Source organism: Phacochoerus africanus, chromosome 13 (genome assembly GCF_016906955.1).
Source record: "Phacochoerus africanus isolate WHEZ1 chromosome 13, ROS_Pafr_v1, whole genome shotgun sequence".
Taxonomy (NCBI): Eukaryota; Metazoa; Chordata; class Mammalia; order Artiodactyla; family Suidae; genus Phacochoerus; species Phacochoerus africanus.
Window position 1 is genome coordinate 23,892,081 of NC_062556.1, and position 26,054 is coordinate 23,918,134.

General features: G+C 39.1%; 1 protein-coding gene across 13 annotated transcripts in view; it reads right to left on the reverse strand.

The window, feature by feature from the left end:
- Positions 1 to 714: 714 nt before the first annotated feature.
- Positions 715 to 26,054, reverse strand: part of DNAJC15 (DnaJ heat shock protein family (Hsp40) member C15) — a 110,476-nt gene continuing 85,136 nt past the window's right edge. For 4 of the 13 annotated variants that reach the window (XM_047755648.1, XM_047755651.1, XM_047755656.1 and 1 more), the window contains 2 exons: positions 25,095 to 25,165; positions 6,416 to 6,643 (listed from right to left, as the gene is read on the reverse strand). In XM_047755648.1, coding sequence (XP_047611604.1) covers positions 6,573 to 6,643; positions 25,095 to 25,165 — 142 coding nt within the window. In that variant the 3' untranslated portion in view covers positions 6,416 to 6,572. Of the gene's footprint in view, positions 1,249 to 2,576; positions 2,646 to 6,415; positions 6,644 to 23,310; positions 23,765 to 25,089; positions 25,166 to 26,054 lie in introns of those variants that run through there. The other 9 variants (XR_007131366.1, XR_007131368.1, XR_007131367.1 and 6 more) reach the window with 9 other exon arrangements.

Consider the following 26,054-nt stretch of genomic DNA (forward strand, 5'->3'; position numbering starts at 1 on the left):
GCCAAGAGTGCCTTCATTCTGCCATGAGTCCCGGATATCTAGAATTAATGCAATAAAGGGAAAGAGGATGTGCTTTGGAGTCAAACCAAATGGGATATGGATCCCAGTCCCACCGTTTACCAGCTATGTACTCTTGGCAAAGTTCCTAAGCTCCTCTGGGCCTTTGTTTCTTCCGTGGTAAGATGGGGACCATAACAGTACATCTCTCTTAGGGGTGCTTCGAAAAATTGAGATAACGTAGGCAGGATGCTTCACAAGCATTAGCTATTTCTGTTATAGAAATCTCTTGGATTTATGAACATAGGCTGATTCTAATTCTCTGGCATCTTGCAGTATAGCTTAGGTGTCAATATTGGAACGGGTATCTCAACGTGATATCGGATTATGCTTCTAGCGGCTGACTTAATTTTCCAGGGGCATTTTCCCCCCTCTCAGTTGAGGTCCTAATTTGAAATTTATGGCCAACATCTAGCCTTGAGTGATCAGACTATGCTGCCCATGTGAAATTAAACTCCCTCTTGATGGTGGAGATTGCATATCTATATCTATATAACAGTCTGTTCAGATGTAAAATGTTGACCAGTGCTGCTAGGCACTGCTGAGTAGAGCAGAGGGGGATAGGGTTATTACGACAGGAAGAGAAATGAACAGTACTTAATGAACTTCCATTTCAATTGAGCAGGGTTTTTAATAACAAAAAAAAAAAAAAAAAGAAAAAGCTTTTTATAAATTCTTTTGCTCAGCAACAATAAAAAAAAAAGGAAAAGAGCACTCAGCTGGGAACAATAGCTACTCAGCTCATAAAAATCATTAGAAGGAACATTTTCTTTGTCTACCATGCCCAGCAATTTCACTGGTGGGCAGTGATCCAGATCACTTAGATTCCACCTAAAAAAAGAGCCCAGGGAATCTTCTCAGCTTTTCCAGCTAATAAATTATATTCATGTCCTAATGTGTCTAACTCCATCATCAATAAGATTTTGGCTCATAATTCATGGCATATTTTCGGCAAGTAGATGATGCTGACCTCGTGTTAACAGGATATGCTCTTTGGGCTGCCTTTCCGTTAGGAGAGAGGCTCAGTGCTGACACATTTACTCACTGCCATCAAATTTCCAGCCAGAGGCCTTTGTCCAGGAGGTGCCGGGCGAGGTGCAGGGTGTCCGGTGGATGGCGTGGTTCCCACTGTGCGAAATGAGCTGGCTTCCTTGGATATTTCATTTCTCGCTGCTGCCTCTGTAGCTCATCCTAAATGGGTATGAGTCAGAGAAACTTCATGCTGATGACATTAAGGGTTTGGCTGATGCATCTTCACCCACAAATATCATTAAGTTACCTTAAGCTAATTGCCAAGTTGAAGATTTAGCACTAGGAGCTCTGTTTCAAAGTCCCCCATGACCAAAAGATTTCTGTACTTGGATAAAATATGGTTTTTCTTATGACTCTGCTGGGTAACCACAGGCACACCCAGCAATACAACTCTTAGCATTTCTTAATTTAAAAGTAGTAGGCTGGAGGTCCCATTGGGGCTCAGTGGTACCAAACCTGACGAATATCCACGAGGACATGGGTTTGATCCCTGGACTTGATCCGCGGGTTAAGGATCCAGTGTTCCCTTGAGCTGTGGTGTAGGTCACAGAGGCAGCTTGAATCTGGTGTTGCTGTGGCTGTGGCATAGGTCAGCAGCTGTGGCTCTGATTCAACCCCTGGCCTGGGAACTTCTATAGGCCACTGGTGCAGTCCTAAAAAATAGAAAAGTAAAAATAAAAAACAAAAGTAGAAGGCAAAAAAAATTCTTTTTTTTTTTTTGCTATTTAAAGCATTCTACAGATTTTTTTGTTTGTTTTTGCTTTTCAAGGCCACACCCATGGCATATGGAGGTTCCCAGGCTAGGGGTCAAATAGGAGCTACAGCTGCCAGCCTACACCACAGCCACAGCAATGCCAAATCTGAGCCACATCTGTGACTTACACCACAGCTCATGGCAACGCTGGATCCTTGACCCACTGAGTGAGGCCAGGGATTGAACCCTCAACCTCATGGTTCCTAGTCGGATTCGTTTCCACTGTGCCATGACAGGAACTCCGAGCACGCTACACATTTTGAAAATGAACTTTTATATCTTTACTGACGTAGTATAAGTGTTTAATATTCGCTAAATAAAATACATTTCAAACCACAGGAAATGGTTTGAAAACGAAATAAAACAACCTCCCACAATTAACGTAACTTTTTTTTTTTTTTGCTTTTTAGGGCTGCACGTGCGGCATATGGAGGTTCCAGGCTAGGGGTCAAATCAGAGCTGTAGCCACCCGCCTATGCCACAGCCACAGCAATGCCAGATCCGAGCCAAGTCTTCGACCTACACCACAGCTCAGGACAAGGCCAGATCCTTAACCCACTCAGTGAGGCCAGGGATTGAACCTGCGTCCTCATGGATACTAGTCAGATGATTAGTTTTCTCTGAGCCACGACAGGAACTCCTAATCTCTCTACTCTTGACTTCATGCTCAAGATTGGCTATACTGCAATCGGCATTCTGTGCTCCCCTTTAATTAACTGTCCATTTGACTTACACTTTCCCTGGAATCTGGGAAGGAACTGCTTTGTTTTTAAAAGGTCCTTCCTGCTCCCTCAGCTTGCATCTAAAATGTAAGAATAAACAGAAACCGCAATATCAACAAAGAACTTAATTAAGAAGAATATGCAATGGCAGTACATATGTAAAAGCAAATTCTTACTGAAGATAGGTAACCATTCAAATAAGCTTTTTACAGATAACAAGGAGTTGAGGGTGGGTAGCTTTTTATCCAAGTATATAAATATTCTGCCGTTTAGAGACTGACGACTGAATTAATAGTATCTAATGAAAATAGTTGTATCATTTGAAACTGCACGAGCTAATTGAACTTAAATTCTACACTCTTGGAAGAACTTTTTAGGGGCAATGCCTCAAATGATTTGATTAAGGGGGTAGAAAATTCAAACCCTGCCCTGCCACATGTTAAACTTCGCCACTAATTCTTTAACAGTCCTCTCCCTTTGAATTTAGGCAGGCTCCATGAAACAGTTTTCCATGAAAACCGCCAGTTTTCAGACCCAGGTTGCATTTGCAGCTTCCGCTTCCGGTCTCTCAGACCACAGTTGCATTGTGAAGAAACCTCTAGAACAGAACCACCAAGGCTCCAGGCCCACAGCCCCGGTTACCTCCACGCCAACAGCCTCGGCGTGGAATGGAGATGACTCCATCACGCACTACCCAAGCTGCAGACTCAAGGGTAAAGAGAATGAGGAGTTCCCGCTACGGCACAATGGGATCTGTGGCGTCTTGGGAGCACTGGGATGCACGTTCGATCCCCTGCTGGCACAGTGGGTTCAGGAGCCAATTGGCAACTTTGGCTCAGTTCTGGTCCCTGACCCGGGAACTCCATATGCCGAGAGGCAGCTAAAAACAGTAAGAGTGAAATAAACAATTACTGGAACAGACCTCAAACCTTACTTCAAGGTATTCTAACAGATTGGACAATGAAAGAAGCAATAATTACATTTTTTGAGATTTTTCTATGTGACTAAATGCTTTATACAATCTTATTCCCTACAATAATCCTGTTCGATAGGATTATTTTTTCCTCTATTTTACAGATGAGGCAATTATATACAGACTTACTGGCTAATTGCCCAGGATCATGTGATAGGAGGATAGAATTCAAAACCAGACCTGCCTGAGGCACATGTTCAGCGAAAAACAGCAACAAAAGGAAGGAATCCTACATTAATGATGAGGCTTCATTTTCATGAACACAGCATCAATCAGAAAATGTGAAAATTAACAGGTATGTCCAAAGGGCACCCCAATATAGCTGAGTCTAAAATCAGTGGTCACATTTTTAGAAGCATAGTGTTCAGAAAACATTTCTTTAGTGCTTATAACTTTCTGATGTCTAGTGCCAAATGCTCCACACTAAAGAGAGGTTATAAAGACAAATGCCAAGATTCCTGCTCTAAAGGTTCTTGCATTTTTGTAGAGTAAGTCATGTTACACAAAGAATTGTTTCACAAGGTACCGTAAGTGAGGAATAAAGTGCTATGGGAAGTGCTTCGCTCATTCAGTAAGTATTTACTGGGGGCCAAGGTAGCGGTGACCAAGAGAGAGATGGTTTCTGCTCTCAGACAACTAACAATTCACGATACTACTTTTGCTGGAAGCACCAGAAAAGCACGGAGGGATTTTAGCTCAGGCTTGAACTATCCCTAGGCTCTGGGCATGGGGAGATCTGGGAATGAGGAGGACATTTGAGCAGTAACAGCAGAAAAAGAAACACACTAAAACACAACAGAATCAGGACATGCATGGGGACTTTAAAGCAAGAACGAGGGAGTTCCTGCTGTGGCTCAGTTGTTAATGGGCCCAACTAGTATCCATGAGGACGTGGGTTTGATCCCTGACCTCGCTCAGTGGGTAAGGATCTGGCATTGCCATGAGCTGTGGTGTAGGTTGCAGATGTGGCTCAGATCCCGTGTGGCTCTGGCGTAGGCTGGTTGCCACAGCTCAGATTGGACCTCTAGCCTGGAAACCTCCATATGCCATGGGTGTGGGTGTCCCCCCCGCCCCCGCCAAGAAAGAACCCTCAAAATCAAGAACCCTATTTTAGTAACTCTAAGAATCAATCAATTTTAAGTCAGGCCATTATCTTAGGTATGAAAAGAAAACACACTGAACATGTACAGCAGTGGCTCTCCATCTGAGGCAATGGTGACGTCCAAGGAACATCTGGCAATGTCTCCAGACATTTTTGGTTGTCACAACTGAGGGGGTGCCACTGGCCTTTCACAGGTACAGGCAGGGAGTTACTAATCACCTGACCGTGTACAGGAGAACTCCCCATAAAGAGAAATTAATTAAGCTTAATAAAGCAACATTGCCAACACTGAACTTCCTAACTACAGGATGTCACAAATGGAAAGATGCATCTAGAATATTCAGAAAGTGTTTTGAGATGGATGAGATGCAGTAGCTCATTTTATCTGGGATGAACCCAGGGTTGTAAAGGAGTACTAGAAAATAATGCTGGTATTCTGCCTCTGGATCAATTTTCTCCCTTTTGCAATAGTAAAATGATGAAGACCAGAAGTTGTTTTGAAAAATTTAACACACTGTAAATTACAGAGACAGCCCCTCCCCTCTCTCATCCCTGCACTCTAATCAAAACAATATATCCTATTTCTGCTATTTCTGACTGATCCCAGGGGAAACTACAGACTCACCAATCATATGGTTTATCTCATTTTTTTTTTTTTTTTGTCTTTTTTGCCACTTCCTGGGCCACTCCCGCGGCATATGGAGGTTCCCAGGCTAGGGGTTGAATCAGAGTTGTAGCCTCCGGCCTATACCAGAGCCACAGCAACGCGGTATCCGAGCCACGTCTGCGACCTACACCACAGCTCGCGGCAATGCTGGATCCTTAACCCACTGAGCAAGTGGCTCAGATCCTGTGGGATCGAACCCGCAACCTCATGGTTCCTAGTCGGATTCGTTAACCACGGAGCCACGATGGGAACTCCTATCTCTTGTTCTTTTTAAAGCCCAACTCTGTGCTACTGATTCTATGAAGCCCCCTGTGAAGCTCAGTTTAAAATTCTTTGCTTCTTTCAGATTTCTACAGCATATTATCTGTGCCTCTCTCACAGTACTCAAGTGGTTTATCTTTCCTCTAAATATAAAGTCCCTCAGGGTCAGGACCCAGGACTGGTTCACACCTGTAACACCTGCGGACACCTATGGTGCCTCACATACTGCAGGTGGTCAATACATATTTATAGAATAATTGAATAAACCTACAGTCGCGGAAGGCTGTAATTAAAAATGAATTTCTCACACTTCTCCCAGTGCTTTTTAGGCTTTCCTCACAGGGCTCGTTCTGTAAACCTTTCATCATTTTAGTAGCTCTCCAAGTTCACATGCTTCAGCTATAGGGTCTTAGGGAGAGCAGAATTAAGTCCTAACCACTACTTTACAAAACACCCTTTAGGGAATTCCATCAAGTTCCAGATCCTTTCCCCATGGGGTGGCAGTCAGCGTTTGATCTCAAAATATTTACAGCTACCTTATGTAGAGTGAGTACCAAATTCCTCTTGAGCAAACAAGGGACACTCTGAGCATATATGGATAGAAGCAGCGAGAACTTTCTTCTCGTTGCTCATACATCCTAAGTATATCACCGATTCTAATGGGTGGGAGGGGGTGAGGGTGGGACGATGGTGGGTAAGGAGGGGGGAGGAGGAGTGGGAGAAACTTAGGACTCACAGAACAAGTGTCTTAAAAACGTAACAAAATTATCAAAGAGAGGAAGAAAATAACGGGGAAAGATCAGTGAGGATTTTCAACTGTTTCCTTTGAAAGATAATACAAAGAGAAGATTGTTCATCTTTTATTATTATATAACTTAGTAGTGGAATAAAGGATTGCCATCAGTACATGTATGAAAATTATGACGGCCATGGTGTAGATTAACCTGCAGGACATTTTTTATAAGGTTCTCCCTTTTCCTCCTTCAGAGGGGCCCTGAGCATCCTCAGTGTTTGGTGGTTGCTTCTAGTAAGTCTTTTGCTTCATTAATTTTGGTTGCTAAGTAAGGAGATCCACCTGAGAGGACAAAGAAAAGTAAATGGATTAAAACGCACCTCATTAGTGACATTTTTTTCAAGTCTCAAATAAAGAAAAACACTCTTAATTAGACTTCTCGGATAGTTTCCCACACATTCATCCTCTGACAAATCATTTTATAAGCTCACTAGAAATCACAACAGCATAAATTAAACTGGTTCAGTGAAGCACTCCAGACACCCAGCAATCGAAGATAACCTCTGAGAAAAAACAAAGACTTATGATCAGGAATAATTTAAAACACACTCAAACATTTCACTGATCTCAGACATTGCTTTTCAAATATTTGCCCAGAGAATTTTCTGAAATTAAGTGGATGGTGAGTTAAATAAAATAAGGGTCTTTTGGAGTTCCCGTCGTGGCACAGCGGAAACAACTCCGGCTAGGAACCATGAGGTTTCAGGTTTGATCCCTGGCCTCACTCAGTGGGTTAAGGATTCGGCATTACCCTGAGCTGTGGTGGAGGCTGCAGACTTGGTTTGGATCCGTGTGGCAGCTGTAGCTCTGATTGAACCCCTAGCCTGGGAATCTCCATATGCCGTGGATGCGGCCCTTAAAAAAATAAAAAAATAAGAAAAAAATAAAATCCTTCTCTGAGGCTTTTTTTTAAAGGGAAGAATACTCCTGTATGGAGGAAGTTATCTTTCTGAAAGAGGTAAAGCAATCCAAGGCATCTTTCAGAGTCTGTCCAAACCTGACATTTTCACAAAAGTGACACCGATGTTAGAGAAGGCACCTCTGTACTACCCAGTTCTAAAAATCGAATTTACCGACACTGATGAATTAACTAATAAATGAGTGGTAATAAAAATATTAAAGGAAAGGCTCCCTGTTCTCAGAAATAGTCCTATGAGAATACTTATGGAGTACAGTCCTAGATTTACAGATTCACTGTGCTCTAAAATAAAATTAAGTCAGTTCTAAAAGAGTTCCTCGCCATGAATTATTTCTAATGCAGAGAACAAGAGGAAAATTGAGGTGAATTTCAAATCCAGAATCATTATAAATAACAATCTATGTGACATACAAAAATATTGGCCCCAAACTGTCACATTAAGGCTATTTAAGCATCATATGCCTTCTAACTTCCAGTCCCAAACACTTTCACTGCTTAACGCTCAAGCTAACAATGGTATTATAATTCGCTAGTCTTTGTGTTTTTTATTCTCCCCTTGAGTACAAATGATCTAAAGCTGTTGAAAATATCCTAAGACCTCAGTAGCTTACCGTAAACCCGAAAAACATCTTGACAGCATTGGTGTGTGTATCGTCCTGACTATATCTAGGCCTTTTATTGATACATACCACCCACTTTATAAAAGAAGAAAAGCAGGGAAACAGATCAACAAACAGAAGGGCCATGGCTGGAGAAGCTCCAGCTTTTTACCCTTGACCACTGATACCACTGACATTTTCACGTCAAGATCTGAATCGCTGTAAACACTTACGGCATGTATCACAGAGCATCCTTGAATATACGGGATTTGCCAATGAAACTAATGAAAGTTTCCCAATGCACTTGGTTATGAAATTAACTGATTTCAGGATTATCTTTGAAAATGGTCTCAGAACAAGATAACATCAATCTTGGTAATAAGCTGTTTAAATATTTAGTTACTAAGGTAATGCCAGGCATCCTGCTTATCCTCAACAAATACTAAAATATTAATTGAACCCAAACATAACCCTTAATATCCATCATGCTATGCATTCTGGATCTTTAAATCACTGACCGTAATACATTTAACAGAAAGAAAAAAAAAAAAAAATCAAAGGCACGCGAGTCTCACTAAACATTATATTTACTGATGGCAATGTCAGAGCAAAAAGTTGACTGTTTATTCAGAATAATGCTGAACTACCCTTCACCTTGTTTTCGTTAAAGGGACACCGGACTTTTCAATTATGTGCATGGCGGAAACTTTGGGCTGGCCCCTCATTCAACTCATCTTCCTAAAACTTGGAAAACATGCCCTTCAAGTAGCGTGTGGCTCAAATTAGGCTCTATCAGTGAGGGGCAATCTTGTGACACAGGGAAGGCTGAGGTGAGGGAAAGGCTTTCTTGCTGGGCCTCTTTCTGATTGCTGCTAGCAAGTGAGATCCTGGGTGGTGGTGGCAGCGACTGTGATTTGATTTCCGCCTGCTGTCCGAGGGCGGTCTATGAGGCAGTCAACGGGTAGCTTCGCTGACAGAGCAGCTCAGAAGCCAAGTTTAAAAGTGACTTCTTTAGACCTTCCAACCATTTGTAACCATTAATTCCCTGTGCTAAAACATTCTCCTGCTTACTAGTTTCTGGCACCAAATGCTGACTTATACAAAATATAGAGGATACATATCCTTTATTTAATGGAAACAATATACGTTTGAATCTTTCCATTCTGTTCCAATTTCTTCGGGGAATCACCTGGATTCCTTTTAACCACAATACTCACCCTCACACTTGATCTCGGTACTTTTACACTTTCACTAAACTCTACCAGAGGGCTACTTCTGCCTACCACGAAGTACCACGTTTTAGACCAGTGACACCTAGTTTAGGACCAGGATCCTGGAGCTAAGGAAAGGGACTGTGATGAGCCCAACATTCTGCACCGCTTTTTTCCTTTCAAAGAAACCAGACACAAGAGAAGACATGCGATATATAATTCCACGTACATGCAACATGAGCAAAACCACATCTTATTGACATTGGCAGAAAGCAGAATGGTGACTGTCCAAGTTGGGGTGGGGACAGGCAATGAGAAGGGAGGGGGCGGTGAGGAACCTTTTGAATTTTGAAATGTTCTATGCCTTCATTATGTTAATGGTGACATGGTTGTATACATGTGTCAAATTTCATCAGACTGCATTTAAACCTATATTTTATTATATGTAAATTATATTTAAATATAGCTGATGAATAAATTCACCACCAAACTATATGTTGGTTACAAGAGACTACTTTTTTTTTTTTTTTGGACACAGCATGCAAAAAGTTTTGCTATGGGATCTCAGTTCCCAGACCAGGGACTGAACCTGGGTTGCAACAATGAAAGCTCCAAGTCCTAATCATTAGGCCACCAGGGAACTCCCAAGAGACTAGTGTTTTAAAAGAATATAAAAAGACATACACTAATGAAAATAAAGTTGGCACTGGTAGGCTAATTATCAGATGAATTATATTTTAAGGCAAAATGCAACACTAGGAGCTCCCACTGTGGCTCAGCAGGTTAAGAACCTGACTAGTATTCATGAGGATGCAGGTTCGATCTCTGGTCTCACTCAGTGGGTTAAGGATCTGGTGCTGCTGTGAGCTGTGTAGGTTGCAGACGCAGCTTAGATTTGGCGTTGCTGTGGTGTAGGCCAGCAGCTGCGACTCCAATTCCACCCTTAACCTGGGAACTTCCATATGCCACAGGTGCAACCCTTGGGAAAAAAAAAAATGCAATTCTAGAGATAAAGTGGGAAATTTTATAGTGTTAAAAGGGTCAATCTGAAAGTTCCCTGATGGTCTACTGCTTAAGGACTTAGTGTTGTCATTTCTGTGGCTCAGGTTTGATCCCTGGCCTGGGAACTTCCCCATGCTGTGAGTGTGGCCCAAAAAAGGGGTTAATCTACCAGTAAGACAAAGCAATAATAAACTTGAATATACCTAATAATATAGCTTTAAGATATATAAGGAGAATATGATCAGAACTAGAGGAAAAAATATAAAAATCCATCATCAGAGATTTAATATACCTTTCTCATTAATCCACAGAACAATTAGACAAAAAGAAATACTAATAATAATATCAAAAAGTTAAATAACATGATAAACAATATTGATCTAAATAAATAAAACTCTCCGTCATACAAGTGCAGAATATACCTTCTTTTTTCAACGGCACATGCAACATTTACTGAAGTGGACCATGTGCTAGGCTACAAAACAAGGTCCAACAACTTTCCAAGACTCAAATCATAATAAGCAGTGCTACTTGAATTGTGTTGCATGGATTAGTGCTGGTATGCAAGTGCTGCTGCACCACAATTAGATAGGTTGAGAAACAAATTAAATGTCTAGAAATTATTATAGCCATTTACCATACTAGTGTGGATCTGCGGAACCTAGTAATAAAAAACTGGTGCTGAGTTTCCACTGTGGTGCAGTGGGTTAAGAATCTGACTGGAGTTCCCTTCATGGCTCAGCAGTTAATGAACCCAACTAGGCATGAGGATGCAGGTTCGATCCCTGCCCTTGCTCAAGAGGGATAAGGATCCAGTGTTGCTGTGAGCTGTGGTATAAGTCAAAGATGTGGCTTGGATCCTGAGTCGCTGTAGCTGTGGAGTAGGCTGGCGGCCACAGCTCCGATTTGGGCCCTATAGCCTGGGAACCTCCATATGCCACGAGTATGGCCCCCAAAAGCCAAAAAAAAGTTTATCCTGATAAACTATCAGTTTAGATACAGTAAGAAATGGAAAATTCAAAAGAATCATAACTATTTGAGAAACGGAATTTGTAATTGAAAAACCTCCCCACAAATAAAGTCTGGCCAGGTAGCTGTATCAGTAAATTTTTCTCAAAAAAATAGAAGAAACCTTTCAAACTCTTTTTATGACAGGAGCATATCTTCGATTAAAAAAAAAAAAAAAAACCCTGATGAAAATATCACGAGATGAACATAGATGCAAAACCAAACAAATACGGGATTATCAAGTCAGGCTAAATTCACCAAGTCAGGTTTATATCAGAAATCCAAGACTGGCTTTAATATTAGAAAATTCATCAATGTAATTCATCGCATTAACAGAATGAAGGATACATGTTATATAATCATCTCAACAACTGCAGAAAATGCATATTCACAATAAAAACTTTTAAACTATGAATAGATAGAAATTTCTCTTATGTGACAGGAGTTGTCAACACAATATAGCAAATATCTTACTTAGTATTAGTAGCAAAATGTTGAAACCATTGGCTCTGAGAACAGCAACAAGGAAAGTCTATCTAATACCACTTCTACCTAACACTTTATCGGAGGTCCTTGCTACTGTGGTAAGTGTCCCCCTCCATCTCCCCTCCCCCAAAAAAGGATTTTTAAAGAAATAACTGTCATTCCTCATAAACGACATGACTGAGTATGCACAAAATCCAAAAGGATCTAAAGACAAAAAGCACAGAATAACTGAATTTATTAAGATCCTGGATATGACAGCAACATACACAAAAACTTTTTATGTCCTAGAAATAACTATATAATATACACTTTTTAAAACAACACAATACGTAACAGCATTTGAAAAATCAATACCTAAGAAGAAATTTAACAAATTACATATATAACTACAACAAATTGATGAAGCTACTGAAATAAATTAAAGCTGACTTAAATAAATGAAAGGATAAATCACTATTGTAAAGACGTCAATTCTCTTCAAACAGATTGACAGATTCATAGCAATCCCAACATAACCCAGGAGGTTTGTGTGTGAATTGTCCATGTGCACATGGAAACTGGCAAGATATTCCTAATTTTAAAATGTAAAGGGCAAGCATAGCTAAAGAATCTTAAATTAAAAATGTGAAATTTTTTTTCTCTACCAAAAATGAAGATCTTTTATAAAGCTATACAATTAAAATGTTACAGTACTGGCATGAGCATAAAGAAATTAACCAAAGAAAGAAAAATAAAAAAATAGAGAAATAAAAATAAAAATAGAAATAAAAGTAGAAAATAGAGAAATATTTCCATAAATGACTGGTTACGTGATTTATAACAAAGTTAACACTAAAGATTCTTGAGGGGAGAAAATGCCCTTTATAGTAATACAGGATCGCTTGGATCTCTCCAAGAAAATAACGGAAAAACTTCACCCTTATCTCACATCATATTAAAAAAACCCATTCTAGTTTATTACAGACATAATTATGTTAAGGCCATAAAGGTTCCAGAAATTAACTTCATGACTTTGAGACAGGCAAAAATTTCCTAAACAAAACAAAACACTTATTAAAAAGGGCAAGTTTTAGCTATAACTGAACTATATTAGTATTAATAAGTTCTGTTCATAAATGAGCATCAATAAAGACAGGCAAAAGCAAGCCACAGAGAAAAGATACGTGTAATATGAATGATTCATCTCTAGAAAGCCAGAGGATGTTCCCGAAAGTCAGTTAAAAAGAGAAACTCAAAAGAAAGAAAAAAAAAAAAAAAAAAAGGGACATATGGCAGGATATTCGTACCATGAAATACTGTACAGCAATAAAAATGGATTGCTATAGCATTCACGGCTCACAAAGATAATAAAATGAGAAAAGATAAAGAGAAAAGACTACACACTAGATGAATCTACTCAAGCGAAGTTCAAAAACAGGCAAAGCTAATTTATGGCAACAAAAATCAGGATAGTGGTCACCTTTGGGAAGTGGGAAGAAACTGCAAATATACAGGAGAAAGTTTTATATGGTTTTATTTCTTAATCTAGGTAATGGCTACATAAATGGGTCCACTTTATGACAACTCATTGAGCTGTATACTTATGATCCATGTACTTTTATGAATGTATATTTCAACTTTTTAAGGTTTACTGAAAATCTATCACTGGAGATATATTGACTTCTATGAAGTCTGATGACACCTCCAATTTACACTGTCCAAAAATCACTGGGGCTCAGCAAACCTATGATCAAGACCATGGTGCTGTATTACTTGTTTCTTCCTACCATCCTTTTTATTTATTTTTTTGCTTTTTAGGGCCACACTTGTGGCATATGGAGGTTCCCAGGCTAGGGGTCAAACACCACAGCCACAGCAACACAGGATCCAAGCCGTATCTGTGACCTACATCACAGCTCATGGCAACGCTGGATCCTTAACCCACCAGGAGAGGTCAGGGATCAAACCCACAACCTCACGGTTACTAGTCGGATTCGTTTTCACTGCGCCACAATCCTCTGAAGCTGCTCAATAAAGAGAGCGAATCGCAAAAAACTATAGTTATTTGCCAAGCCAGGGTTAAAATGAGGTGACCCAGCTTGGATCCTGAGTGGCTGTGGCAAAGGCCAGCAGCCGTAGCTCTGATTCGACCCCAGCCTGGAAACCTCCTTGTGCTATGAGTGTGGCCCTTAAAAAAAAAAAAAAAAGAATCATATATGTTTGTTAAGTCTTATATGTACATATAAAAATGTATTATAAAATAAGAATTTAAAAAAAATCACTACAGGAGCTCAAGAGTAGATTTCAACTGGCATAAGATAGAACTAGTGAACTTGAAGTTAGAGTGGTTGAGATTATGCAAGACAAAGACCACAGAGAAAAAATAATGAAGGGAAAAAACCCAAACAGAGCCTTAGAGAGATGTGGAACATCACAAAGCCCACGCCCACGAACACAGATGTGCTGGGAGTAGCGGGACGAGGAAGAACACAGGGGCTAAAAACTCCCCGAGCTTATTGAACAACAATAACCTATACATCCAAGAGGTTCAAAATACTCCAAGTAGGATCGATTTTAAAAGATCTAAAACACACACACAAACTCAAAAGCAATCTTCTTCAAAACATGGAGGGAAGCATCAAGTTAATGAAATAAGGAAGCCATTAGACTGAGGTGGCTTTAATGCCTTAGTAAATTATATATATAATCAAACCAAACCTAAGCCAATAAATCCCTCAACGTTAAGTAATTAAAACCTGAGGACCATTAATCACAAACAACCAACTAGAAGCAAACGCTAAAGCTTCGGCCAATCAAATAATTTCCTTGCTTTGATTCCGCCTCTTCTCTATGAAAGTCCTTCCCCTACCTCTTGTCAATTGAGGGCTTCTCATCAATTCAAATAAAATTTTGCTCAAACTCTTAAAGGTTTAAATATGCCTCAGCTGATCTTTTAATGGTAGAAAGAAAAAAACAACCTGTCATTTATAAAGGACCCCCCTCAATAAGATTAATAGATAACTTAACAGCCACAATGGAGGCCAGAAAGCAGTGGGATAACACAACCAAAGTCCTCAAAGAAAAAACTGTCAAACAAGAGTCCTATACTCAGGAAAGCTGTTACTCAGAAATGAAGGCAAAACAAACACTATCCTAGATAAACAAAAACTGAAAGAATGTATTGTTAACATACCCACTTTAGAAGAAACACTAAAGGAAGTTCTTCAGGCTGAAAGAAAGTGACCTCAGACGGTAATGTGAACCCACACCTACTAAGAGGACTGGTACATGTAACTATGTAATTATAAAAGACAATAAAAATGCTTACTTTTTCTTTCTTCTCTTAACCGACTGAAAAGGTAACTACAAAATAATATGCATAAAATGTATTGCTGGGCCTATGACACAGAAACATACTATAAGCAAAATACACTTGTCAGGAAGAGCATAATGGAAGTGGATAGAGTAAAGCTTTATGGATTAAAGAAGTAACAGCAGATGGTAAATAATGATTCTAACAATGTACTACTAGGCTTGTAACATTAGTCAATGTTATATGCACAAAAATAATGTCATAAAAAGGAGGAAGGCGTTCCCATTGTGGTGCAGCATAAATAAATGAATCCAACTAGGAACCATGAGGTTGCCGGTTGGATCCCTGGCCTCACTCAATGGGTTAAAGATCTGGCATTGCAGTGAGCTGTGGTATAGGTCACAGATACACTTGGATCCTGCACTGCTGTGGCTGTGGTATAGGCCGGCAGCTGCAGCTCCAATTAGACCCCTAGCCTGGGAACCTCCATATGCTGTGGGTTCGGCCCTAAAGAGCAAAAGGAAAAGGAGGAAGTGGGAAGAGCTATACAGGAATTATACACATATATTTTGAACTAAGGTAATACAAATCTGAAGCTGATTCTGATAAATTAAGATGTATGTAGTATAATACAAAAGAAAATCATCAAACAACAAAAAGACAAAGAAAAATACACAGGAAAATCAATGGGAAATCAAATTTTAAAAGACCAATAAATACATATATAACAAAAATTACCAGAGTTCCCTTTGTGGCTCAGCAGTTAACAAATGTGACTAGGATCCATGAGGATGTGGGTTCAATCCCTGGCCTCTCTCAGTGGGTTAAGGATCCAGCTTTGCCGTGAGCTGTGGCGTAGGTCGCAGATGCAGCTCGGATCTAGTGTTGCTATGGCTGTGGTGTAGGCCAGCAGTTGCAGCTCCAATTCGACCCCTAGCCTGGGAACTTCCATATGCTGCAGGTGAGGCCCTAAAAAAAGAAAAAGTCTAAAAAGAACAAATGCTAGAGAGGGTGTGGAGAAAAGAGAACCTTCTTCCACTGTTGGTGGGAAGGTAAACTGGTGCAGCCACTATGGCAAACAGTATGGGGGTCTCCTCAAAAAACTAAAAATGGAGTACAATCCAGCAATGTCACTCCGGAGCACATACCCAAAGAAAACTAAAATTTGAAGAGATACACACATTCCCTATGTTCGCAGCATCACTATTTACAAGAGCCAAGACAAGGAAACAACCTAGATGGCCACTGACAGATGAATGGATATAGAAGATGCGGAGTATATATACACAATGGAATATTACTGAGGTAGAAAAGAGAATGAAATGATGTCATTTGCTGCCACAGGGATGGACCAAGAGATTAGCATGCTAAGTGAAATAAGTCAGAAAGAGAAACGCATACCATGCAATACCACTTACACATGGAATTGAAAATATGATACATAAAATCATCAAACAACAAAAAGACAAAGAAAAATACACAGGAAAATCAATGCGAAATCAAATTTTAAAAGACCAATAAATACATATATAACAAAGAACAGACTCACAGAGAATAGACTCGTGCTTGCCAAGGGGGTAGCGGGGTGAGGGAGAGAAGAATTGCGAGTTGGAAATAAGCAGATGTAGGAGTTCCTGTTGTGGCGCAGCAGAAACAAATCCGACTGGGAACCATGAGGTTGCCGGTTTGATCCCTGGCCTCGCTCAGTGCGTTAAGGATCCGGTGTTGCCGTGAACTGTGGTGTAGGTTGCAGATGCGGCTCGGATCTGGCGTTGCTGTGCCTTTGGCGTAGGCCGGCAGCAGCAGCTCCTATTAGACCCCTAGCTTGGGAACCTCCACATGCTGTGGGTGCTGCCCTAAAAAGACAAAAGACAGAAAAAAAAAAAAAAAAGAAATTAGCAGATGTAAATTATTACATGTAGCATGGATAAACAACAAAGTCCTACTGTATAGCAGAGGGAACATTCAATATCCTGTGAAAAACCATAATGGAAAAGAGTATGCATGTGTATGTGTATATGCATGTATATTTATGTATCTGAAAAAAATTTTCTAAAAGTTGTTTATGGTAAACCCTAGATCCAAGCACTTAAAAAAACCCTCAAAAATAATGAAAAAAATTAATGAAATCAAAATACTAAATTAGAAAATATTTACTCAGTGCAAAAGAAAGGAGTACAGAAAGAATAATAGATGGGGGAGTTCCTGTTGTGGCTCAGTGGTAACCAACCTGACTAGTATCTATGAGGATGTGGGTTCAATCCCTGGCCATGCTTAGTGGGTTAAGGATCTGGCATTGCTGTGAGCTGTGGTATAAGTCTCAGATGTGGCTCAGGTCCGGCATTGCTGTGGCCGTAGGTCTGATTCAACCCCTAGCCTGGGAACTTCCATATGGCACACATGTGGCTCTAAAAAAAAAAAGCAAAAAGAAAGAATAATAGATGGGCAAAAAAGACACAAGACACAGAAACAAAAAGCAGACATAAATCCAACTACATTAATAATAACATCATATGTGAATGGATTAAACAATCCAATCAATGTTTAGGTTGTGAGAATATATTAAAAATGTTTTAATGTATGCTGTCTAGGAGTTCCCTAGTGGCTCAATTAGTTAAGAACCCAGCATTGTCACTGCTATGTTCAGATCACTGATGTGGTATGGGCTCAATTCCTGGCCAAGAACTTCTGCAAACTGCAGGTGTGCCTGGGGGGCAAGGGGGGGAAATAATGTATGTTGTCTATAAGGAGACAGAATTTAGATTTTTTTTTTTTTTTCGGAATTTAGATTTTAAAATACAAATAGATTGAGGAGTTCCTGTCGTGGCGCAGTGGTTAACAAATCCGACTAGGAACCATGAGGTTGCGGGTTTGATCCCTGCCATTGCTCAGTGGGTTAAGGATCCAGTGCTGCCATGAGCTGTGGTGTAGGCTGCAGATGCAGCTCGGATCTAGTGTTGCTGTGGCTCTGGTGCAGGCCAGCGGCTACAGCTCCGATTCGACCCCTAGCCTGGGAACCTCCATATGCCGCGGGAGCAGCCCAAGAAATGGCAAAAAAAAAAAAAAAAAAAAGAAAAGAAAATAAAAGGATAGAAAAAGATAAATTATGAAACACCAACCGCAGAAAAGGTAAGGTGGCTATACTCATGAGACAAAATAGACTTTAAAAATGTTACTAGAGATAACGACAATTATAAACACATACGTAACTAATGACAGAGCATCAAAATTTATAAAACAAAAACTAAGAAAAATGAAGAGAGAAACAGCTATTTCAATACTAAGAATTAATGCACCATTTTCAGTAATGGATAGAACAGCTAGACAGGAGATCAGCCAGGAAAGAGAAGACTCAAACAGCACTTTTAAAACAAACTGGACCTAACAGATATCTACAGAACAGTCTAACCAACAAGAGAATATACATTCTTCTCAAGTGCGCATGGAACATTTTCCAGGATACTAGGCCATAAAACAAACCCCTCAATATATTAAAGAGATTAAAAAGAACATATTATGTTCTCCAACCAGAATGAAATAATTACAAATCAATAACAAGGGTAAATTTAGAAAAATAAGTATGTAGAAACTAAACAACATACTCTTGAACAATCAATTAAGTCAAAGAATACATCAAAAGGGAAACTAGAAAATACTTTGAAATAAAGATCTGTGGCCATTTTTAATGTACCAATTACCTCTGTACAGTCTGTCTCTCCCAGTGGAATACAAGCTCCATGAAGGCAAGGTCTTTGGCTATCTTGTTCAGTGTCCAGTACACTGTGTGGCTGGTATTAAATATTTAATAAATACTTGTTGAATGAATGAGTGACCACTTGAAGGGCACTGCTGCCAGCTCTTCATCATCCTGTTTCATTTCCTCTGAATACTACTTAAGTTGCCAGTGTCCTCCAAGATCTGGCAGCCAGAAAAAGACACAAAGTGCTGGACAAGGTCTAACTGTCTGGCTCAGTACAGCTGGGTAATTAAACATTAGGCGAATAAGTGAATGACAAGTATAGAAGACTGTGGTAATAGTCAGTCTTATACAGATGCCATGTGCCCTTTAATACAGCTTAAGACTGCACTGGCTTATGTTTACAATGATGAATCTCAGGGGCTTTGAGATCAAATATATTCCCATGGCTCTTTTTCATGTGAAATACTCCCAAGTCTCTGTCCTATATTTATACAAATGATTTTAGGGACCTAAAAGAACATTTCATTTATCTCTGTTAAATTTAAATTTAACCTCTTCCTACTTATTGATCTTTCTAGTTGACCATTTGCACCGATACAGGAACCTGCTTAAAACTGCTCAACAAGCTTTCATAAAGTATATTTTAAAAGTAGAAAAACAAACAAACAAAACAAAACAGGGTGAGACTCAAGATTGCAGAGTAGAAGGACTCAAGTTCAGCTCCTCTCACAAAAATACCAAAATTCCAACTAATTGCTGAATAACCATCAACAACACAGACTGGAAGCTACCAAAAAAGATGTTCTATACCCAAATACAAAGGGAAAAAAAAACAAAAAAACAAAAAAAAAACATTGGTACAGAAAGAGGGGCACTTTCATGATATAAGCAATCCCAGACATACCCAACAGGTGGGTGACCCAGAGATTGGAAAATATATCACGGAGGCTCTCCCACAGGATTGAGAGTTCTGAACCCCACAGCAGTCTCCTAAAGAACAAGACAAGGATGTCCGCTCTCTCCACCCCTATTCAACATGGAAGTCCTAGCCAGAGCAAAGAGAATGAATGAACGGATGCTCCACATTACAAAACAGATGAATCTCACAAAGATAATGCTGACAAAAGCAGACACATGCAAATAACTATACATTCCAAAGAGGCAAAGCTAACCTATTATAAATCAAGGCAGTGGTTCTTTTTAGGGTTGAGGTACCTTGGGAGGAGTCATTGGAGCTTTCAGGGGCATGACGATTTTTTAGTTCTCCATCTGGGGGCTATGTACATGGGTACGTTTGTAAAAATTTATTTAGACACCTATTTATGATTTGTGGACTCTTCTACCTGTATATTCTACTTCAGTACAAAGTAAACTCATAAAAATAGAGATTGAGAAGAACAGTGATCTCTTAGAAAGTAAATGGAATTACATCACTCAGCTGCTTAAAACCTGGTTAAGCAGTAACTTTCCACTCTATTTAGAATAAAGTTCCAATATTCAGTCCTACAGTGTTTCACGATGATAAAGCTGTTTTTAAAATGTAGGCACCACTTCACCTCGTGCTGCCTCTCCCTATCACATTAGTCTTCTTGCAAATCCTTAAGCACAGTAATTTCCTCCTAGGAACACACTTGCTAGTTCCTTCAGCTTCCAGCCACTCCTCTGATGGCTAGCTTCTTTTCATCCCTTCAGCATGCTCCAGAGGCCTTCCCAATCACCCACATAAAGGGTGCCTCTTTCCTGTATTCTATAATCTCAGCCCACTGTACCCTTTGTTGCTCTTACTACAACTTGAAACAGGCTTGCTTTGGTTTTTTGTCTGTCCTTCCACTAGAATGTACGCTCCATGAGGACAAGGATCTAGTTATCTTGTTTTACAGTTTAAGCCCCAAGATTTCTTAGTACAATGTTCTGGGACATTGTAGAAGCTGAATAAATGACTTTCTTCCTTTCTTCCCTTCCTTCCTTTTTTTTTTTTTTTCTTTTGCTGTGCCCTTGGCATGTGGAAGTTCCTGATCTGGAACCAGAGCCACAGCAGTGACAATGCTAGATCTCAAACCCACTGAGCCATGAAGGAACTCCAAATAAATGAGTTCTGAATGGATAAAAGAATACTTTCTGGTCATATCATTTCAATCTAATAAGTCTTTTAAAATTTTGATATGACATGATATGATCATATTTATTTTCACTCCCAATACTATTTTACCTCTACATTTTATCTGTATGCCTTTTTATCTATTTGTTTACTCATTCACTCATGGAAAAAAAATAAGAATTTTTTAAATGTCAACCATACAGTTTATAAAGATAAATAAGTCATGTTCTTTACTTTTAAAGATCACATCACTTATCAAGGAAAATTAATGTAAGAAAAAATTTATCTTTTTACCAAAAAATAATTAACTCAAATACAAAGTCTTAAACCTAATTAAAATGTTGATATGAAGGGAAATAAAAGATGAGCCCTCTGAAACAAATAATATTAGTACATCTATCAAAAAAGGAAAAAAACTCATTAGGCGTCGTTTTTTCTTGGTGATTCCATGTTGACTCTTAGGGATCATATCTTTCTTTTACTAAATGTTTATAATACATCTTTTAAATGTAATATATTATAATAAACTGTAACATTATTACCAGCACTCCTTGTCAAATTTAGCTTCTTCTACACAAGAGTAATTAGGGAAAACCCATTCAACAGTATAATTACTTGTTTTTCATCCCAATATTTAAGTTAATTTTGATTTAAATACTAATAGAGAGCATTGCATGTTTATTGAAAGGGGACATACATAGAAAAAAGACTGAAAATCTCTTTGCTGATTCTCAGTAGCAAAAGTAGGCAGTTTTCAGCTAAATGTAAGGAACTTTCTAGTAGTTACCACTTCCTATCAGTGTGCTGCCCTGAAAACACGAAGCTCTCCATCAATAAAAATCTTTAAGAGCCAACAGGGCATTGTTTCCAGGATGGTGCAGAAAGATTTAGGAGGAAGCACTGATTAGATCAGTGTCCTCGAACTATGGTGAAGCAGCACTTAAAATTTTTTTTTCTGCTCTGAGATAGGCTAATACTTTTACAAAACACAACAGTATTCTATACTTGGATGTCACAACAATGTCAAATGACTATAAAGATTTCTGAATGCTTACTTCTGATTTAAGTTTTTGATTTGTGTCACACAGGTAATAAACCAGCCTGGCATGAACCAATTTTGAGAAGCACTAGATTAGACAGTCTCTGAGAGATTTGAGGTTCTATAGTTTTTCAAACTTACTTCATCTGTCTTCCTTTCTGTATTCATCAGGCATTAATATCAACCTGCTGACTTCATAACAACTAATCTTCTCCAGTAATTTAAAAGAGTATAATCTAAAAGATATTCTAAAAGCATTAGATCAAAGACCTGGAGACATTTTTACCGCATTAACTTTTTATCTCAGTAAATTAAAAAGGCAAATTTTACTTTTTACCAAAACACATCTGAATGCTCATTTAAAACTAGTTACAAAAAATTTATTTCCAGTCATGTCCCAGACCTAATTTTCTAGTGTCACTTTCTTTGCACAAGTTGATAATGAAATACGTAACAAATTACAGCTGATCACACATTTCAAGTCCTAGCTTTGTTTTACCAGCTGCTAGCAAAACCAACAGAAAAGTCACTTGGGGGTGGAGTGGTGAGAGAAAGAATATTCGTGAATTTCAGAAGCAAAGGGTAGAGGAGTCAAGTTTTTTGCAACTACCTATATATAATCCTCGACCAAAGCAAATACGGTGAAGAGTTATAAAAAGAGGAGGCCAGACTGAGAGTTACCCATTCTTATACTTTCCCAAATATTCTTGGCTTTTCTCTGAGAACAATCAGACATTTTTGTTTAAAATGTATTATTTCCTTGTAGAGACAGATTGTAGAAGGTGAGGAATACCCTGGGCTAAGTATAACTACTATAAGGCTAGAAATCAGAAAGTACAATCCATAGTGAAAATAAACAATAACAAAAAAATCCATTCCATCTCTTTCTTCCCACTAAAAATCCAAAATCCAAAAGATCCATTCCATCTTGTTCCCATTAAACATGAAGCAAAACAAAACCACCTTGCTTCTCAAGAGACAATTTCCAGATTTATGAGCTATCGTCTCCCAACTCCATCATACATGATTTTTTTCCCTCAAGTAGTGCAATTAGTCCTTAAGTCACCACACTTTCTACCAGATCAGTTCTTAACTATGAGTATATGGATGGGTTTTAAGAGGCCTGTGAACTCTGAAACTCCAAATGTTTTAAAATTTGGAGTGAATGGGTAATTCTATGGACCTCATGTCTACTGTTGTCAACACATTTGTTGTTGACGGTTGTTGATTGAAAGCTTATTTCTTGGAGTTCTCTTTGTGGCTCAGTGGGTTAAGAACCCAACTAATATCCATGAGCATGTGGGTGCAGATCCCTGGCCTTGCTCAGTGGGTCAAGGATCCTGCATTGTCGTAAGCGGCGGTGTAGTTTCTAAGTGTGGCTCAGATCCTGCATGGCTGTGGCTGTGGTGTAGGCCAGCAGCAGCAGCAGCTCTGATGTGACCCCTAGCCTGGGAACTTTCATAGGCTGCTGGGGCCGCCCTTAAAAAAAAAGCGGGGATGGGAGGGAGAGCATATTTCTTAAGTTAAAAACTTGATCTGAATAGAGATACAAGGCACAGGTTCTTTATTAACAGAAGAGCCACATAAAATGTTACATTCTATCATATATCCAAAAAAATCTTTGAAAATAAACCCCTTTATTTTGTAGAGGATAAAGTTGACATTGGGAGAGGCTAAGGGAATGCTCAAGGCCATGCTGGTCACTAGACGACGGAGGCCTGAGAAGAAGAATGCTGCCCCTCCTGCTTCCGAGTCCATTCCTTTGCTTTCTGCCACCAACCCAAGGCCAGACTGGAGAATGCTAGTGGGCAGCCACCAACCCCACTTTGGATAAACATACAATCTCAGCACAGATCAACTCGCTCATAAGATACAAAGACGTTTTCTTTTTTTTTTTTTTTTACTAAAGGTATCTAAAAATACATTTCTTTTAGATACATTTCAGAGCTCACTTCCTTGCCAGCAGACATAATCAACACTTGTCAATCATCTGAAAGATGTGAGTGCTTGATCCCACTGCCATCAATCAAAGAAGGGCATACACCTGACCTGGAAGGGACAGAAGACGTTGAGGAGACAGAGGGCTTCGAGGAGGCATTCAGACACATTTCTGAGTCAATTACTCTGAAGGCCCATAATGCAAAGTAAATTAGTTGAATGGCTCTTTTAGCACTATTGAAGCTGTTTAGAAATTTTAAGCAAAACCTCTTTTCAAAGTTTATTCTCTTGTTTATTCACACTAAAGAATAGCAAGTTCAAAACCAAAGGAGATGGTTTAGTGAAAAGCATTTTTATAGTAAGTCATTAAATGAGAAAGCTAAAAAAGAATGCCTTATTTTAGAGTCAGTGAGGATGGGTAGGAATCCAAAATTTGTTTTTAATTTTTTTCAAAATAATTAGAAACTAAAAGTCTATAAGGAAGAATCCAAGAAACCTTTCACTCTCCGCCCCCCACTTGTGACTTCTGAAATACAGGGTAACTTTCTACCATCTGCTATTTTAGAGCAGAAACAGTAACGAACATATGGGCTTTCTCTCTCAAGCAGCTGTAGTGTAGTTAAAGTTATAATAATTGTCTTTCTGTAAGATAAATTTACATTAAAAATCTGGTCAGTTAAAAACAAATGGCTCAGGCTCAGAGCCTTCCAGAAGAAAATTAAGAAATTCGGAATCATCTACGACACAGTACATTCCGAGATTTAGAGAACCTCCTCTAAATCTTGTGCTTTTATGCGTAAGGTTATTCACGATGTAACTCATGATGCCCAAATCAGTTTCTAAAATCAAAGAGTGCACAATTCATGATTTTTTCTTTCTCCATTAAAATGCTAGGAGCCTCGGGAGTTCCTGTTGTGGCACAGCAGAAACGAATCCAACTAGGAACCATGAGGTCGAGAGTTTGATCCCTGGTCTGGCTCAGCGGGTTAAGGATCTGGCGTTGCTGTGAGCTGTGGTGTAGGTCGCAGATGCAGCTCGGATCCTGTGTTGCTGTGGCTGTGGCGCAGGCCGGCAGCTGTAGCTCTGATTGGACCCCTAGCCTGGAAACTTCCATATGCTGCGGGTGTGGCCCTAAAAAGCCAAAAAAAATAAAAAAAAATAAAATTAAAAAAAAATGCTAAGAGCCTCAAACAAGGGTTAGGTGCTTATACACAAAAATCAGTGACTAAGTTCTTGAAAGCTGATAACTATAACTCCATCACTTCTGTGGGTCACTGAACTCCAATCTAAAGGCTAATTTATTTAGGAGAAAAATCACAGCACATATGACACATAAATTTCCATTTCAACTATATATCATTTATAATGTGTTTAAGTAGACTGAAAGGAATTCAGAGCATATTTTGGTCCACATATTGTGAAAAATAGGAATTTTACCTACCTTTATCTGGGTGATTCAAAATCATGATTCTCCTGTGAGCTGCTCTAATCTTAGCCTTGCCGGCAGATGGGCTGTAAAAAGAAATTAAAGTGCTTATAATAGTGTCAAATGCAGATTATAAATTAACGGTTTATATGAGTTTTGAGAAATTAAAAACTAATGAGAATTTCACCATCTTGTGGATAAATATGAAATTACAGCTTGTCACTCTATTTTACCAACCATCAAAATAAATCACTGATTCAATGCTGCATGTTCTTTTCTTCAGTCCTTTTAAAGTGAGTCCTTATTCTCAATGAAAAAAATACACACAATATATAGGATAGAGGAATTACAGTCTGCAGCCTATCATTCTGAGTTTGAAAATTTATGCTTCAAGCTATTGGGCGGGGGCGGGGGGGGGGGAACATAAGCAGGTGTTTGAACTCTAAAACTACCAGACTGCAGCTTAATCCCAGGATCGCCACGTAGAATGCCACAGCTGTGGTCAAATTCTTTACCCTCTTTATGCTTCAGCTTTTTCATTGTAAAACGGGGCTAAGAACAATACAGTCCTCACGAAAGAATTAGTTAAGGCTAATGTCAATTAGTTAATGCTGACAAAGTGCTACGACAGTGCCTAATGTGTAGCAAATGCTCCGTAAATAGTTAGTTTTTACCAGTATCTTTCAACAAGAGACTCTCAAAGCCCTTCCAAGCTCATAATTTATTTAGCTTTATGAGTAACCTATGGGAAAAGCTTGGCTATTGGAGCCTATGCTCTAAACAAAATTAAAGGAGAAAGTTAAATAAACGTAGTTATTCCTGTAAAGCCTCATTTATCCAGTACTGGAAATTATTCTCTTTAGGAAATTTTCCAGGTAAGGAAAAAATAACACCATCAACAACAAAATCCTTGTATGGCTACTTAATATTTATACCAGCTTATCTAAGCTACTTAACTTTTCTGGGCTTCAAATG